General features: G+C 38.9%; 1 protein-coding gene across 4 annotated transcripts in view; it reads right to left on the minus strand.

Annotated features, from left to right (window-relative positions):
- LOC106092151 (synaptotagmin 1) overlaps window positions 1-18,266 on the minus strand; it is a 116,536-nt gene that overhangs the window by 27,074 nt on the left and 71,196 nt on the right. For 2 of the 4 annotated variants that reach the window (XM_059364637.1, XM_059364635.1), the window contains exons 2-6: window positions 15,402-15,600; window positions 15,064-15,320; window positions 14,911-15,000; window positions 10,482-10,676; window positions 10,182-10,358 (exon numbers count right to left, since the gene is read on the minus strand). In XM_059364637.1, coding sequence (XP_059220620.1) covers window positions 10,182-10,358; window positions 10,482-10,676; window positions 14,911-15,000; window positions 15,064-15,320; window positions 15,402-15,591 — 909 coding nt within the window. In that variant the 5' untranslated portion in view covers window positions 15,592-15,600. Of the gene's footprint in view, window positions 1-10,181; window positions 10,359-10,481; window positions 10,677-14,910; window positions 15,007-15,063; window positions 15,321-15,401; window positions 15,601-18,266 lie in introns of all 4 variants that reach the window. The other 2 variants (XM_059364636.1, XM_059364634.1) reach the window with 1 other exon arrangement.

Below are 18,266 nucleotides of genomic sequence, written 5' to 3' on the forward strand. Positions count from 1 at the left end.
GCCATAAAAGCTTTATTTTTCATCCGATTTTGCTGAAATTTGAAACAGTGGGTAGTTTAAGGCTTCCCGACAACTGACCGAAATATGGTTCAGACCTGACTATATTTAGATATAGCTGCCATATGGACCGATCTGCCGATAGGGCCGATCTGCCGATAAGTCTGAAGCACATTAAAGCTTTTTTTAAACAATTTGGCTAACATTTGAAATATTCAGTTATTTTTAGCCTCCTCATACCCGACCTAAATATCGTTCAGATCGGACTATATTTAGATATAGCTGCCATATAGACCGATCCGCCGATAAGGGGCCTGAAGATAATAGAAGCTTTATTTATTACTCGATTTAGCTGAAATTTGAAACAGTGAGTAGGTTAAGACCTCCCAATATCCGACCTAAATATGGTTCAGATCGGACTTTATTTAGATATAGCTGCTATATTTGCCCATTTGCCGATAACGGGTCTGAAGCCCATAAAAGCTTTATTTATTACCCGATTTCGCTGAAATTTGAAACAGTGAGTTTTTCTGAGCCTCACGATATTCGACTTAATATGGTTCAGATCGGTTTATAATAGGAAATGGGATATACATATATACCCGAGGTGGTGGGAATCCAAAGTTCGGCCCGTCCGAACTTAATGCCTTTTTACTTGTTTAGTTTCAGCGCACAACAAGCCGATTACTGGCTTAGGTGTATGTCTATGGTGGCATGTGGCGGATTAATAACTGCACCCTCTTCTCAACCTATCCTAACCTACACCTGATATTCGATGTCGTAAATAAGATCTATGTGAATGAAAGACAATTACTTTGATTAAAATTCGCATATCTAGACGGGCTTTGGTATTTATTTTAGGTTATTTGCGAGTTCTTTTGGTATTGACGAACCCATTTTTATATCGAAACTTTTCCATATTAGCTGAAATTGCCGTTCCATCAAACTCTTGGGTTATACAAAAGTGGGCCTTCGAGGCAGACAAAGAGGTCATTGTTTATAGTACATTGTAGAGTATGTCAATGTACTGCCTTTTCCATGATATGGCTTTTTGCAAGCATAGTAAAAACTGTCTGCTATTTTAAAATTTCCCCATGAAAATCCCAATATGGGAAAAGCTTAATGATAAGGGGCTTCCTTTTTAGGACCGAGTCGGTCGAGCCATAGAGCGACACTACTTGGTAGACCAGTGCGGCTTGCAAGTGAAAACTATGTGCTAGTTTTCAATAGGTAGCGAACCAATCCAAATACGAATTGTTTCCATGCATGGTGTTTATCCATGCTAGGAATCTGATATTTTGTTGACCCCATATAACTTCATTCGGACCCATGAACTTTTGAGAATTTAGAAAATATTAAAAACGTGTTAGATTCGAACGTGCCCAACTTTCGATACCCACCATCATGGTTATATTCATCATCCTATTTTATTATAACTCCACTACTAAAGTCATCTGTGTTATAAAATAAAAATCAAATAGCGATCAAAATTTGAAACTGATGGACATGTCCGCTAGTAAATAGGAAATTTAATTAAGGATAACATCTTTATTTTAAAGTTTTGATTCTTGGCTTGTTTTCATTGGACCAACTTTTTTTTTCAATGCTACGAGATAAAGTATTTGGGTTTGATTTTGGATAGGAAACTTCAGGCTTACAGTTGTTGGACACAGGTTCAGAGACATTGTTGTCTTAGCGAAATGATAATGACCACGCCTACTAGGTTACTGGAGACTATACTAGATGTCCGACCCATTCGCATACAGAATAAGAATGAGGCAGCCACTGTGGCTTGGGACTAAAAGCGATGGGAGAGGGGATAGAACATAGGAACAGGTCATAATATTGTGGGATAATATATGAGAGTTATCATAGCCGCCGTTGCAAGTTTGCCTATGACACTGTAGGTCTGTGTTCGAATTCTGGCGAGAACACCTGAAAACAAATTTTTCTGTGGTGGTTATCCCCTCCCAAAGCTGGCGACATTTGTGAGGTGCTATGCCATATAAAAACTTCTCCCCAAAGAGGTGGAGCACAATGCCATGTAAAAACCTCTCCCCAAAGAGGTGGAGCACTGCGGCTTGGTGTTCGCACTTGGCTATAAAAAAATCCCTTATCATTGAGCTTAAACTCTAATCGGACAGGTCAGGGATAAGTTTGCCCTTATCCCTAATGGAATGCTTATGGGCAAATTTGCGATCTAGTATAGGAAACTGAACTGTAACTAAATTTTCAGTATTTAGAGCGTAAAATAAACCGATTATTGACTTAGGGTTATGTGCATTAAATGGCTCAAGTTTTTCCTGTCGACAATGCGATTGCAAAAATCGAAATCTAAGACGAATTTTGAGAAAATTTTCCCAAGAAATCGTGGGTCTACCAACATAATCGAGCTTCGGATTCTAGGAACCTTGGATTTTAGATGAGAGTGAATGTAATTTTACTACGTCATAAAATTTGATTTCTCGGCAATACTTAATACTGTTCCTGGCTGCCATTTCAACTTCAATAAAATTCAATAAAAAAATTATATCCTTTTCTGTTATACATAACGTTACATGAAACACCTCCTGATCTATTACCTATTTCCGATGGTATGGATTATAGATTAAAACCAAAAACTGAAGCTATTATCAATGATGTTCTTCTTCTTACTTCCCAGTTGGAACACAGGTCTTTTCCAACATTTCAATGAGGATATTGGGTCCATTGTATAGTCCAAAGTTGTTGCAATTTATCATTTTTCAATCAACCAACTTCAGCTGACTATAAAACTGCTCCCATGAGCGATTATGAGCATGATTATGAGCATATGTATAACAATGTTTCTCTCTGTTTTATTAGTGTTTGCCAATAACCGATCGATTACTTTTTTTTTGCATCATGTATTCGTGTGTATGTGTGTACAAGGTATTAATTCAATGACTTTTGAGTGTGTTTGTGTGTAGAACTGTTTGTAGAATTGTAGAGTTTCGAATCGAATTGAGTGTAGCATCTAATAGCCATAGGTATGTAAGTAAGTAATAGGTGGTGGTGTTGTTGTTAATGTTGTTATTTTATTAAGGGGGTTCGGGCGAGTGTTTCGACATATTTCTTCATTTGAGTGTGCCTTTAACATGTGTTAGTGGACGATATTTCTATGGAAATTTTCATTATTTGATTATACAAGTATCTTGAGAGGAAAATAGAATTGATTTTATAAAAAAATGTTTTTTTAGAGATTTATTTGTTGTTGGTGCAATAAGAAATGGTTAGCTACGTAATTTATTATGTTACGGAAATGTTGTTTTTTTTTTGTTGGGATTATTTATTATTTACTTTTTGTTATTATTAAAAATTGGTGCAAAAATAGGAAACTTGAAATTGGATGTCATACTTTAGTGAGTTATTTTTAACTAAGGAGAGAAATAGAAATAAATATGAAAATCAAAATATAATGGAAAACATAAAAGTTTTATTAACAATAATTTTTGGAAGAATTTTTCACTTCATTTGTATGCTATCAAGTAAAATGTCAGTAGAATGTTTTTTAGGATCTTAAAAGAAAAAGAATCGAAGCATTCTATTTCGTCGAATATATGTCGATGATATTCCATCTCCAATGGTCTTGCGAAATCTAAATAATTGAGAATTCCCTCCATTGTGGATTTTGGTGATCAATAGGATTCTGTGATCTTTCAATAGGGAGAGTGTGAAGGTAATTGTCAACGCGGACGACGCCATCACCATGGTGGGTTGCCGTTTCCACTCTACATTTACGGACCTCTTTCAGGGAGCTTTGACGATGACTCGATGGGCGAGGGTCAAAGGGCTTGGGATAATTACCAGAAAGACTGAACTGGTCCTTTTCACCAGGAGGAGGAAGCTACGTGTTTTCAAGGGACCTGTCCTGAATGGGGTGGAGCTGCCGCTCTCTTCGGAGGCCAAATAGTTGAGCGAGATTCTTAACCAGAAACTAATTGGAGAAGAAACGTCGAAGAAAGGGTCAAAACTGATTATATAGCAGGGAATCCTTCTAGCCATCAATAAGGCTTGGAAGTCGTTCTCCCGAAAAGGGATCTCTGATTTGGGAGCACGCCATCCTTCCCGCTTTCATTGAATTCCTTGGAACCAGGGAATTTAATAGAGTTCTAGATGGGTGCAGCGTGTTTCAGGCGTATGTCTTCGAGATCATGAAGGCAATGGAGACGACGTTGGTGCGGAAGCGGCTGCCCGATCAGATCGTCACGATATACATGGACAGTCAGGCGGAGCTGAAGCCTCTGGCGTAGGGCCGCGTGAGGTCAAAACTGGTACAAAGATGCAAAGAGCTTCTCAGAACCATGGAACCAGCAGAGGCTGCTAGCCTTCAAGGTGTGGCGGAGAATGAAGCGGCGGACCAGCTGGCCAAAAGATCGCTGATTGCCGCAGATCTTGCTATGGTATCAGTGAAACCTCCACTGTGCGAGCCTTTTGGTAGCGTTGACCCCCTTCTACGATGACTGCGCGAATAATGCGTGGGCTAGTGCTGTAGGTTGTCAAAGGCCCTGTGGCCCATTATTTCGCGAAACAGACGTTGCTTATCTTGGGGCTGAGAAATGCAATGATTAAGTATTGAGACTAGGTGTCCTAACTGGTTTTTGGAACGTCAGGTCGTTGATGTCGTGCTGGGTGAAGAGAAAGGCAGTTTGAGAAGGTTGAGCTCCTGTTGTATCACTGCCCAGCATTTGTGAGGAAAAGACAGGGGATAATGGGTGCACACCTCTTTTCTAGCCTGGATTCCCTACAGGCTCTTAGCCCCCTTGTCATTCTTAAGTTCTACAGAGTCATGAATTGACTGATAGGACCATACTCCCGACGGTGATTATGATCCAAAAATAATGTAGAAGGGTTTAGTTTTAATTTTTCAGTCATTATTTGCTGCCTTTTACCTGTATTCTATGGTGTATATTTATTTATTTTTTGTCCATCTTGTACTTCTTTCTAAGATGAACATAATGTACATAAGGTCTACGAGTGAAGAGGCTAGTAGCCGAGGTTGCTAGTCGCGCGCACTCCAACCAAACCTAACCTAACCTAGTGCCACCATGAAGTGGGCCCTGAAGTCACTGCATACCTGGGCCACTTGTAGCCGCATAGTGGTGAACCCGAAGAAAACTAGAATGGTGTTATCCATCACAAAAACCAAATAAGAAAACTTTGATCTGCCGCGGTTACGAAGTCATGAAATATCATTAGCACGCTCATTAGGCAACTGTTGCATATCACAATACATAAAATTTTTGGTAACCGCTGGTACTTTCGATTCGCCGCTGGATAATCAGGCACATGATCGCCTATGGAGCCTTGTGTGGCAGTCTGCAATGGAAAATAGTACTACACAGAAAAGGCTTTATAGTATACGGAGATCTGCATTTATCGGGGTGAAAGGGGCAATGGAATCTTGCTCTATAGCATATTCTGACAACTCGCATTTACATTGGGCGCTCTCTAACCTGAAAAGACAGAACATGTTCATGCCCGCATAATTCAGTTTCTTGCAAAAGATACGATCATCACCTCATCAATTCCAATCTTGACCTTTTATCAACCTTTTTAAGTGAAATTTCCAAGTGGAACCAAGGTGCATTCGGACCTATGCAAAATGAATTGGTGAACCAATTCGGGTGCCGTCTCAATAAGTAGTACACTGCAATGGCAGAGATACATGCCATAAAGAAGGCTTCTATCGCACATCGAACTCTATAGAAATATTAATCGGCTGCGGTACTCCTTGCATGGAGTTCAAACATTGATATCGAAGGCATGTTAGGTAACAGTAGCTCGCACTTGGAACCCCGAGCCAATATTCTTATTCTTATGGCACATTGTAAATATAAAAATTTTTTCTGTGTAACAAATCCTCTTTTGTTGTGAATGAAATGAAAATTGCCAGAGCCCGATCCTCTTCCTATTCCCACGGAACTTGTCTAGACTGATAGCGGATGTTGACTGGCCACTGTCATATAGCAAGTACACTGGGAGAAAAGTGAGGCGGTTAAATGGTCGGGGTCAAAAAATATCTTTATCAGATCACGCTAAGTATTCAGGCGTAATTCCCGAACTGTTAAAGCAACCGTTTCACGCTACAGTCTTTAAAAATTAAGATAATTTGCTAAGACTTTTCACGGATTCTTTTATTGCCTGTAGATAGGTCTAGAGGATAGGCTACATCAGAACAAATCTTGATATAGCCGCCGTATATACCAATCTGTGATTTAATGTCGTAGGCCCATCAAAGCCACGTTTAGTATCCGATTTCGTTGAAATTTGGCACTATGTCTTGTGTTAGGCTTCTTGAAATTGGTGCCGAGTATGGTCAAGGTTAAGCTAACACCTTTTGAATTGCAATAAAATTGCCAAATTTTATCGAAGGCAACAAAATTTTTTTTCTGGGGGTGCTTAACCCATCCCCCAGAGGCTTACCTGCGCTTACGACTTCTATATAGACCGATCTCCCGATTTGAGGTCTTGGGCCCATAAAAGACGCATATATCATCCAATTTCGCTGAAATTTTACAAAGTTGCCTATGACCTATGATTTTCGACATCTGTGACCTATATGGTTCAGATTGTTCTATATTAAGATATAGCTGTCATATATATATATCGATCTTTTGATGTAAGAACTTGGGCCCATAAAAAGCAGATTTATTCCAATTTTGCTGAAAATTGGCTGATAAAAGGCGCATTTGTTATCCGATATCAGCGTTCAACTATTCTATATTTGGATATAGCTGCCATAGAGACCTATTTCCCGATTTAAGGCCTTGAGCCCATAAAAAGCACATTTATTACTCTATTTTGCTGAAATTCGACATTGTGACCTATGTTAGGCTTTTCGACATCCGTACTTGATATGGTTCAAATAATGCCTTATTTGTTTATAGCTGTCATGAAGAACAATATTCTGTTTTTATACCCACCACCGTAGGATAGGTGGGTATATTCATTTAGGCATTCCGTTTGCAACACATCGAAATATCCATTTCCGACCTTATAAAGTATATATATTTTTGATCAGCGTAAAAATCTACGACGATCTAGACATGTCCGTCCGTCTGTCTGTTGAAATCACGCTACAGTCTTTAAAAATAGAGATATTGAGCTGAAACTTTGCACAGATTCTTTTTTGTCCATAAGCAGACTAAGTTCGTAGATGGGCTATATCGGACTATATCTTGATGTAGCCCCCATATAGACCGATGGGCCGATTTAGGGTCCTAGGCCCTTAAAAGCCACATTTATTATCAGATTTTGCTGTAATTTGGTACAGTGAGTTGTGTTAGGCCCTTCGATATCCTTAGTCAAGTTTTCCCAGATCGGTCCATATTTGGATATAGCTGCCATATAGACCGATCCTCCGATTTAGGGTATTAGGCCCTTAAAAGCCACATTTATTTTCAGATTTTGCTTAAATTTGGAACAGTGAGTTGTGTTAGGCCCTTTGACATCCTTAGTCAAGTTTTCCCAGATCGGTCCAGATTTGGATATAGCTGCCATATAGACCGATCCTCCGATTTGGGGTATTAGGCCCTTAAAAGTCACATTTATTATCCGATTTGGCTGTAATTTGGTACAGTGAGTTGTGTTAGGCCCTTCGATATCCTTAGTCAAGTTGTCCCAGATCGGTCCAGATTTGGATATAGCTGCCATATAGACCGATCCTCCGATTTAGGGTCTTAGGACCTTAAAAGCCACATTTATTTTCAGATTTTGCTGAAATTTGGAACAGTGCGTTGTGTTAGATCCCTCGACATCCTTCGTCAATTTGGCCTAGATCGGTCCAGATTTGGATATAGCTGCCATATAGACCGATCTCTCGGTTTTATGTTTTGGGGCCATAATAGGCGCATTTATTGTCCGATTTCGCCGAAATTTGAGACATTGAGTTGCGTTAGGCTCTTAGACATCCTTCGTCAATTTGGCCCAGACCGGTCCAGATTTGGATATAGCTGCCATATAGACCGATCTCTTGGTTTTAGGTTTTGGGGCCACAATAGGCGCATTTATTGTCCAATGTCGCTGAAATTTGAGACAGTGAGCTGTGTTAGGCTCTTCGACGCCCTTCTTCAGTTTGGCCCAGATCGGTGCAGATTTGAATATAGCTGCCATATAGACCGATCTCTCGATTAAAAGTTTTGGGCCCATAAAAGATTTGGAACAATTCGTTGTGTTTGGCTTTTCGACATCCGTGTCGCATATGGTTCAGATCGTTTTATTTTTAGTTATAGCTTCTAAAAAGACCAATATTTTTTTATACACAAATGAACAATGACTTGTACCGATTAGTATTTGGTCCAAATCGGAACATATTTTGATATAACTGTTATGGGACATAACGTATGCAATTTTCGCCGTATTTTGATGAAAGGTGGTTTACATATATACCCGAGGTTGTGCGTATCCAAAGTTCGGCCCGGCCGAACTTAACGTTTGAGTTACAAAAAAAAATTTTAAATTGGTTGTTATTCTACTGACATTTGTTTTACTTGGTTTTTGGTTTGTCTCAACAAACTAATATTGTAGCAAAATGATTTGTAGTTTTTTTTTAAGACATATATAAATATTACTTACGCTTATATATGTTCAATTTCCATATGTAAAATGGTTAGGAATTTTTTTTTGAACTAAAAATATGATTTGGATTGATTGATCTTTGTATGTTCTATGAAGTTAGTTAGATAAAAACAAATGACAAAATTATGTTTTTTTTTTATAAAATTGTATTCAAACTAACATTGAAAATTGTTTTTTTTTAGAAAAAACTGTACATGGTGACAGCAGTTTTGAGTTTCGACATTTTTTGTTTTGTTTTTGTTTTAATAAAAAAGAGTTCATAACAATGCATTTCAGAACATTTAAAACACAAACGTCTTCAACTACAATATTAGTGATGCGAGAAAAACGAATACGAGTACCAGTTACGATTAGGTAGGTATTGTGGAAAATGTTTAAACGATGCAAATGTTGCAGTTGCATAAACTTCAAAATAAGAAACTAAACAAAAATCATAGGGAAAATTATACAAAAACCAAAAAAAAAAAAAAATCGGGTTGTATTATCCAATGCAGTTAAATGGTGTGGTAGTACTGGGTGTATGTAACAGAATACTGATAGTTAAAAGAAATAGTATATAGAGCGAGAGAGAGACAGTAAGAGATAGATTGAGAGAGTTTGATTTTGTACAACGTTTTGGTATTTACCTTCTAAAAAAGGTTGAAATCAAAGGAGTGGGGGATTTTGGGAAATCAGAAAAGAAAATTAGAATTTTAATAGAATTATTTCTGTTCCATGTCTTAGATGTTTTTGTATATTTCTTTTTTTTTCTTTTTGGGAAAAAAATTCCAAATAAAAAACTTTGTCACAAATAAAAACGGAAAGAGAACGAAAAAAATAGGGGAAACTGAAATCATACCAATCAATGTGTTAAAGAGTAACAGTATTATCAATTTTGTAGAGACATATATAGAGAGAGAGAGTTTGAGCGAGAGAGACAGAGAGTTCCTTTCTTTGCTTTGGACTGAGGGGGGAGGATCTGTTGTTGTTGTTGTTGTTATAATGGTTTAGATTGTTTTTGGTTTTGTTTTCTTTTTTGGATAGGTTGTAACTTCTCATAAGATGTCTTAACGGTTTTGGTAACATTTTGAACTGGGTGTGTCTAGATATATGTCTGCATGCCCTCAGGCACACATACATATACAGATATAGCTTTTGAGAGAGCTGTACTCGTCTGTTTGTTTTTTTTCCTGTAGTTACTTTTCTTTTGTAGTTACTGAAATCCCTTCAAAGCACTCGTTGAATATATTTTTATGGTTGTTGTAAGTAATTGCTTGGTTTTTCACACAAACACACACATACAAGTTAGTTGTTTTTTTTAGATTTTAAATTTAAAACAAAAATAATATAGTTGCTACAACTATATTATGTTTTTATATACTTTATATATATGTAGTAAAATCAGTTATTATGGTATACACTTTAAGAGTTTGCGTTTTGCGTTAAGGTTTAAAAAAAGTTTAAGAAAAAAGTAAAACAAATAACGTTTGACTTCATACAAATGATATTTGCTTTGGAAAAATTTATTTTCGTTTTTGTTTGTTTTTTTTTTTAGGAATAAAAAGCATAAAAATCTTAAGCATATGCATTTTGCAATCTCTACCTACCTGACCGCCTTCTCCTTCGACGCTGATCAGATCACGCCATTCCTCAATGGTTTGCGCCAAATCGATGGTACACAGTGGAACCTTGACTTCGCCAATTTGGTCGTGCTTGGAGAATCGATCGAAATCGAAGATGGCAAATACTAAAGTCTTGTTCATGGCATCGGCATAGGGTAAACTCTTTAAGACAAAGCGCAAATCGATTAGTTTAGCAATCACCTCCTAAACTCGTACTCCATGTGGCAGAGTCTTGTTTCAGCCTCTGTGGTGTTGTGAGTGTGGTCGCTGGTATCTAGGACTTACCTTAAATGTGAATGTTTCATTGAAGACAGGACTGAGAGTTTTACGATGCACCTTGGTTTCGAATTTCTTTTTCTTGTCGGGCAATAGATATACTTTGACATATGGATCGGAGGTTCCACCCATATCTAAGGCAGGCAATTCTTCAGCTTGTATAACAGTTACTGCTAAACTGTTGGCATTGAAATCATATTCAAGCTAGATGGAAGAAAATAATAAAACAGAGAATTGTTGCACCCATTAAGGATCAATTATAGAATTGTCCATCGAGCAATCGAAGTATCCGGGGAAAGCATTGCAGGAAAGAAATAAAATATAATACAATGTTAGTTGAGAGTTTTAGCTATTTTTTTTTCGCAAGATATTATATGATTGGAAATGTAGTATTGTGATTGTAGGTGTGCGTTTTTTTTTTAATTTTTTGACGTATCAATTATTCCTATTAATGCAGATGTAGGTATGCGACTTTCGAATATAATGTTAAGATATGAACTGTAATGCAAAATTTGTCCATGAACATTCCACTAAGGAACAGAGGCAAGATATATGATATGATCTGCAGCAGATCAAAAATCCTACTATCCCAAAGAAAACTAATGAACACGGCACGTTTGTCTTTTACAATAAAATGTATACTACGTTGCTGTAGGGGTTTCATTTAAAAAAAGAGTCTTGTGATTTCAAGGAGTTTAAATGTATCTGCAAGTGGATTTTACTATAATACATTTTAAAACTATAGGCGTTACAACTCTAGGTAGCGAGACTTTGCCTTAGCATTCATAGTACCAGCCCATTGGCGCTGAAGGCACATCGTACACTTTATTAAGAATGTCAATGTAAGATTCGTATTCTATTGCTTTATCTCAGGCCTTAACCTTGCTTGGTTTTTTTTGGGGGCTGGGTGAGTTCAATATTGTACCGAATGGAATATATATCTGCTAGGGTGTTTTGGAGTTGAATTGGCTCTCAGATATTTGACGCCAAATTTTTGATTCATCATAGTATTCTACTTAGAGAAGAAGACAGGCCCCTACGGGCCAGAGAACTGCCATCAGTAAAGTTGGTCATTTCCAAGCTTTTTGGGGTGAGGCAGACCGAGCTAGGGGCATTATTAACAAACGCCCATTCAAACGGTCGGTAGGGCGACAAAAAATCTGGTTTGTGAGTAGACGATGTTATTACTGGGAGGAATTACGATATATATCTATATGACATTTGGTATCAATACGGACAACATTGGATTTGCGGCAGGTGACAGCGTGTGTAGATTATGTGGGAAAAATGATGAGACGTTGGAACATTTTCTATGTCTATACTGGACTTTCGTTGCTTACAGACTCCAGCACTTGGGTGCGTACACGATACCAGACTTGAATCAATTTAGGTCCATAGAAGAGAAAACTTTTCAGACTTTGTAAACAGGACGGTATTCCTGACACAGATTTCTTCGGGGTTACTTTTCGGATTTGGTAAGCAAAAAAGGCGATATAGTGATATATCCAAAGTGGCATGGGGAGGATTAGATTCCGCAACCTCTTTTCCTTCTTAACTAACCTAATGCAGTTTTCTACTTTGAAAAAACTTCTTTATGAGTCCTATAATATTCTTGTCAAGCTCAATGTCCTCTGAGGATTTTTTGGGGTAGTGCGACATCTTTCAGATTTCTATTTGTCTATCTGTCGATCTGTCTGTCCGTCTATCTGTCTGTCCGTCTGTCTGTCCGTCTGTCTGTCCGTCTACCTGTCCGTCTGTCTGTCCGTCTGTCTGTCCATCTGTCTGTCCGTCTATCTGACCGTTTGTCCGTCTGTGTTCCTGTCTGTCGATGGTTATTTGTGTAGAAACTGCAGACTCAAATCTGGAGAGCATGCCTGCAACTGGAGTTCGCCACCCCAGTTAGGTTGTCAATTAGCAATTCATATGCACTTTGACGGGCAACAAAATTGCATTCAGTTAATTCTTGCACAACAGCCATTTCATAGGGTTTAAGTTTAAGGTCTTGATGGAGAATTCGTTGACCAGTGGTGCCAGAAGTTCCCGTAGCAGCTGGGTGACTGTCACACTCTTTTGATATTTTTCGGAGTTCTGATGGTCTGTTGAAGTACATTTCTGGGTTTTGCGATACTTCCATATTCCCGAAACGAGTCTGTGAGGAGGAATTTCAAAGGAATTTCAATTTCGAAGGCACGTTGCGTAGCAACAAATGAGTGACCGTTAGAAAAGAAGCTCTCGAAGGCGAAGGCCAGCTTCACGCTAGTCCAGAGCGTAATGGCAACTGACTGGAAAGAAAAATAAGCTTGGGGATATCCTCTTGACCCTTCCCCCTCTCGACCCTTCCCCCTCCCGACCCTTCCCCCTCTCGACCCTTCCCCATCTCGACCCTTCCCACTCTCGACCCTTCCCCTTCTCGACCCTTCCCCCTCTCGACCCTTCCCCCTCTCGACCCTTCCCTCTCTGACCCTTCCCCCTCTGACCCTTCCCCCCTCTCGACCCTTCCCCCTCTCGACCCTTCCCCCTCTCGACCCTTCCTCCTCTCGATCCTTCCCCCTCTCGTAAGTTTCTTTGGCGTACCTGGTACAAGGGCAAACCCTGACTAGGTCAATCAATGAGACGTGACGAACTTACAGATTTACGTGGGTCACTGGGTCACTAGAAGTGATAAAGGTAACTATGTTGTGTCGATGTTTGACATAGTCGAAAAAAGCTCCGGTTTGGTGTCGTTGCCTTCATTCTAATCGTCGAAAACAATGCTTGATTTTTTTTGTTGCCACAAAAAAGAGCCGGTATAAGGACTAACAACCCAACTCTGTAAGCACCGTTTTGTGATGAAATGAGCTAAGTGCATTTTATCCAAAATCATAAAAGGTGCTGTAAACTCCAAGAAATTAATATGAATGTATAGGCGAAAACGTTTATCTGGTACTTTCGTTGTCACACGCTACAAAATATTTAAAACAGGGTTTCGGCTTAGTGATCACTTTACGGACATTTTGGAAAAGTGGTTTATTTAGAGGAAGTACAAAATATGTGAATGTCACCATAGCGCAGAGGCCAGCATGTCCCCCTACGACACTTAACACCTGGGTTTGAATCCTGGCGAGAACATCCAAAAAAAATTTTATCCGTGGTTTTCCCCTTTTAGTGCTGGCGACGTTTATGAGGTGCTAGCCATGTTAAAACTTCTCCCCAAAGAGGTATCGCAATGAGGCACGTCGTTTGGACTGAGCTATAGAAAAGGAGGTCCCTTATCATTGAGCTTAGACTTGAATCGGAGAGCACTTATTGATATGTGAGAAGATTTGCCTGGTTGCTTAATGGAATGTTCATACGAAAATTTGCCATTTGCATATGTGACTCATCTTGAGGGGGTAGTGCATTCTAGGTTAGAGTAATGTTATTAGGTTGGTAAGAGAAAACCTAAAAAAGGTTCAAAGTTCTCATTCATATATAACCTTAATCACACACAAAGGTTATCTTTATTTTGTCATATATGGGTGATTTATCAAAGATGGGTTGGCCAATTTATAGAAATTGTGGCTTGTATCTTAATGCAAATGCAAACATGCCAATGAACATACCATTAAGGAACAGGGTCAAACTTAGCACATATCAATGAGTGCTGTCGGATTAAAGTTTTAAGCTCAATGATAGGGGTTCTCCTCTTTGTGGCCGAGTCCAAACGGCGTGCGGTACTTTTTGGGAGAAGTTTTTACATGACATAGTACCTCACATGTGTCGCCAGCATTATTTTTTTCAGACATCCTACCTCTGCGCTAGCAGCCCTAAAACGCAATTCAGATATTAAAATTTCGGTTCAAGTATCTAGAGCCGATCGGTACAACATGGAATATAAAAGAAAGGTATTCGGTACAAGCGTGCAAATCTGGTCTACAATTTATGGGCAAAGTTGTTTCAGGGGGCCCGTTTTACTTCCCACCAGAAAGGGGGACATAGAGCCATCGGTACAATATTAGTCTTAAATGAAAAGTTCCGGAAGGTTCTGAAGAACATAGTTTTTTTAAAAAAATCGTTTTTATATTTTATGACTTGTCACTCTGCATTAAAAAAGAGATTTTTCAAAGAAATTTTTTCAATACCCAAATTAATCCCTCAAAATTTTTTGACATTCAAAAAAAAAGTTCCTGCACTTCATCGATATGCTGAAAATGAGCATGCACAACATTATTGTATGAAAATGTCTTCGAGTATGCTATGAATATGAGCAAGAGTTTTAAAAAAAGGAAATCTAAAAATGTTACCCATTCCAAAAGAGTGTTTTTAGGTTACTTCTGTGCATTCTTTGTCGAAAGCTAAGGACTGACTGGGCAGTCGTTGTCTCTTGAGACCGAGTGTCTGTATGTTTTTTCAGTATTCAGTGTTCGGCATGTTACGTTCGTTTTGTCACCGCTGGATCACTGTCCAATCTTTAACTTACCTTGAAATTCAGTCGGCCGAGCTTTTGTTCGCTCTGCTTGTCCTCCTCGTCGCCTTCTTCAGCATTTTCGGTGAGTTCCTCCATATCAGGCTGAACCTATGGCATACCAGAACCCAATAACTATTTAAATTTAATAGGGCATTTGATACTTACTTTTTCTTTGTACGCCGATCCTAACAATTGCACCGATTTCATATCGACACCCTTCTTACCCTTACCATCTTTGGTTCGTCGTTTCTTTAGAAATCGGCGAACACAGAAGAATATGATGCCAAATACGACCAGGAATACCAGAATAATGATGGCTACCACACCCCAGGTGGGTATGCCGGTTTTTTCCGCAATCGCTTCGGTAACTTTTTCACCTACTTTTTCGACTTTTTGTAGGACTGACTTTGTTGTGGTTTCTTCTGTCAAATGTAAAGAGATTACAGGAAGGTTTGATGTTAAGCGTTTTTTTCTTAATTTTTTTCTGAGAGGGGTTTTTTAACCTTCAGGTTCCGCCGTTGTTGAGGGTGCTAGAGTCGTTTGTTCTACCATTTTGTTGAGTCTCTGCTCTTCGGCCTGTTGATTTGCTATGGGCTCTGGTTCCTCTGCTTTGTGACTGGCCGATTCGTATGGTGGTTCTGCCGGTGGTATTTCAGAACCAGATCCATCGACTGTCTCTGCGTTTGGTGGCATGTTGGCTTACTGCGCACATGAAAATAAAGAAAAAAAATATATAAAGCGTTAGTAAATTTTTCATTGTTGATTTTTTTAAAATTTTTAGTCATATTACCAACCATCCACCAAGCCATGCGTTTATGTTTTTCGAAGATATTGATCGAAGACCTGTAAAAAATAATTTTAACAAAAAATCCATGGTGTATTCTAGAGATGAATACGAACCCTGTTTTTGGGCTAAAATTTATTTTGGTTTTTTATAGTTTGATTTTTTGTCCAGCTGAAACCAATTGTCTTTGATTTTGCTCTTATTTAGAATAGAAAGCAAAATAAAAACCTTTTTAAAAAGTTAAGGCATAAGGAGATTGCGATTTCGAAGCTGATCAAAGATTCATCATCAGTCAGCTAATCCCCCACTAATAAGAGGCATACAGCCACAAATTTTGCCCATGAACATTCCACTAAGGAACAGGGGAAAGCTTCTCATCTACCAATGCAGTCCGATTTAAGTTTAGGCTCAATGATAAGGGGCCTCCTTTTAATAGCTGAGTCCGAACGGAGTGCCGCAATGCGACACCTCTTTGGAGATAAGTTTTACATGGCATAGTACCTCACAAATGTTGCCTGCATTAGGAAGGGATTACCACCGCTGAAAATTTTTTCTGATGGTCTTACCAGGATTCAAACCAAGCCGTTCAGCATCATAGGCAGATATGCTAACTTCTGCGCTACGGTGGCCTCCATGCTTCTACCATTGCACAGCTCACTAATTATTGAGTAGGTGGAAGCGTGTAATCTTTTAGGGGTTAGCGGATTGATGATGAAGCTTTGAGCCCAATGCATTTAAGAACATCACATATGCCTTGAATATTTAGAAAGGTTTTTATTTGACTTTCTTTTCTAAATAAAAGCAAAATCAAAGCCAATTGGTTTCAGGTGGATAAAGAAATACAACGATAAGATGAGTATGAACCTTGCCAAACTTAGATTGAGTTGAGTAAATGATAAAAAATAATGTTTGGCATAGCCTACGAGGGCTGCTATATAAGTTTCTAGCTTGGGCAACACCTAGTGTTGTAATCTTTCCGTTAGAAAATTTGGCATTTTCTAGCCCAATCGTACTCAGAACGCTTTGAAGTTTGCAAAAAAAAAAAAAATGAAAATAACTCTTGAACATATTTGTGCATACATTTTTACAAGATGCAGTTAGGAGTATCACGACAAGTGCGCATTGATGAACTTAGATTTCAGTATGGCGATGAACCACCATCGTATAGCACTATGAACCGACTTCTCCTACAACCTTCAACATGTGTGCCAAATATGGTCTGTCAATGACAATTTGCCCATGAACATTCCATTAAGGAACAGGGGCAAACTTCTCACAAATCAACGAGTGGTGTCTGATTCAAGTTTATGCTCAATGATAAGGGACCACCGAACAGCGTGCCGCAGTGCGACACCTCTTTGTGGAAAAGTTTTTACATGGCTGCCATACCCAAATGTCGGCAGAATTAGGAGGGGATAACCACCGCTGAAATTGTTCATGATGTTCTCGGCAGTTTTCGAACCCAGGCGTTCAGCATCATAGGCGGACATGCTAACCTCTGCGCTACGGTGGCCTCCTGTATCGTTTTTTAATCTAATTTAGCTCCCATATAAACTGATCTCCCAATATTTCTTCTTGAGCCCCTGTAGGCCGAAATTCTTATTCGATTTGGCTGAAATTAGCATAATGACTTTTAATGTGGTCTCCAACACCCAAACTAAATATATATGGTCCGAATCGGTCTATAACGTGATATGGCTCCATTATCATGGCATTTTTTATCCATTATTCTTGGTTTGTTTATAAAGAGATACTGGGCAAAGAATTTGACAAATGCGATCCATGTAGAGGGAGGCCAAACTTAGCGACAGTTGTTACACTACATGCAACACTTCAGCCAAATCGGATAAGAATTGTGTCCTCTGGAAGCTCAAGAAGTTAAATCGGCATATCTGTTTATATGGCAGTTACTTCAGGTTGTGGACTGATTTTGACCATACTTGACGCAGTTGTTGGAAGTCATACTAAACATCACGTCCAAAATTTCAATCAAATCGGGTGGCAATTGCGCTTTTCAGAGGTCAAATCGGAAGATCGGTTTATATGACAGCTATATCAGGTTATGAACCGATTTAAACCCTACTTGGCCAAGTTGTTAGAAGTCATATCAAAACACCAGGCGTAAAATTTCAATCAAATCGGGTGATAATTGCGCTTTCTTGAGGCTCAGGTAGTAAAATCTGAAGATCGGTTTATGTGGCAGCTATATCAGGTTATAGACTGATTTAAGCCATACCTAGCACAGTTCTTGGAAGTCAAAACAAAACGACTCGTGCAGAATATCAGGCAAATCGGAACAGAATTACATCCTCTAGAAGCTCAAGAAGTTAAATCGGGAGATCAATATACATGGCAGATATATCAAGACATGGACCGATTTGGTCCATTTACAATCCCAATCGATCTAGCTTAACTCCTTCAAAAGTTAGCTTGTTTTCGACAGACAGATTGGCGGACAAACGGACGGACATTGCTATGGTTGCCCAAAAAGTAATTGCGGATTTTTCATATTGTCGGCGTTGAAAAATTTTTTCACAGCTTGTGACTCTGTAATTGCATTCTTCCTTCTGTCAGTTATCAGCTG

This window comes from Stomoxys calcitrans, chromosome 3 (assembly GCF_963082655.1).
Source record: "Stomoxys calcitrans chromosome 3, idStoCalc2.1, whole genome shotgun sequence".
NCBI classification, from domain to species: Eukaryota; Metazoa; Arthropoda; class Insecta; order Diptera; family Muscidae; genus Stomoxys; species Stomoxys calcitrans.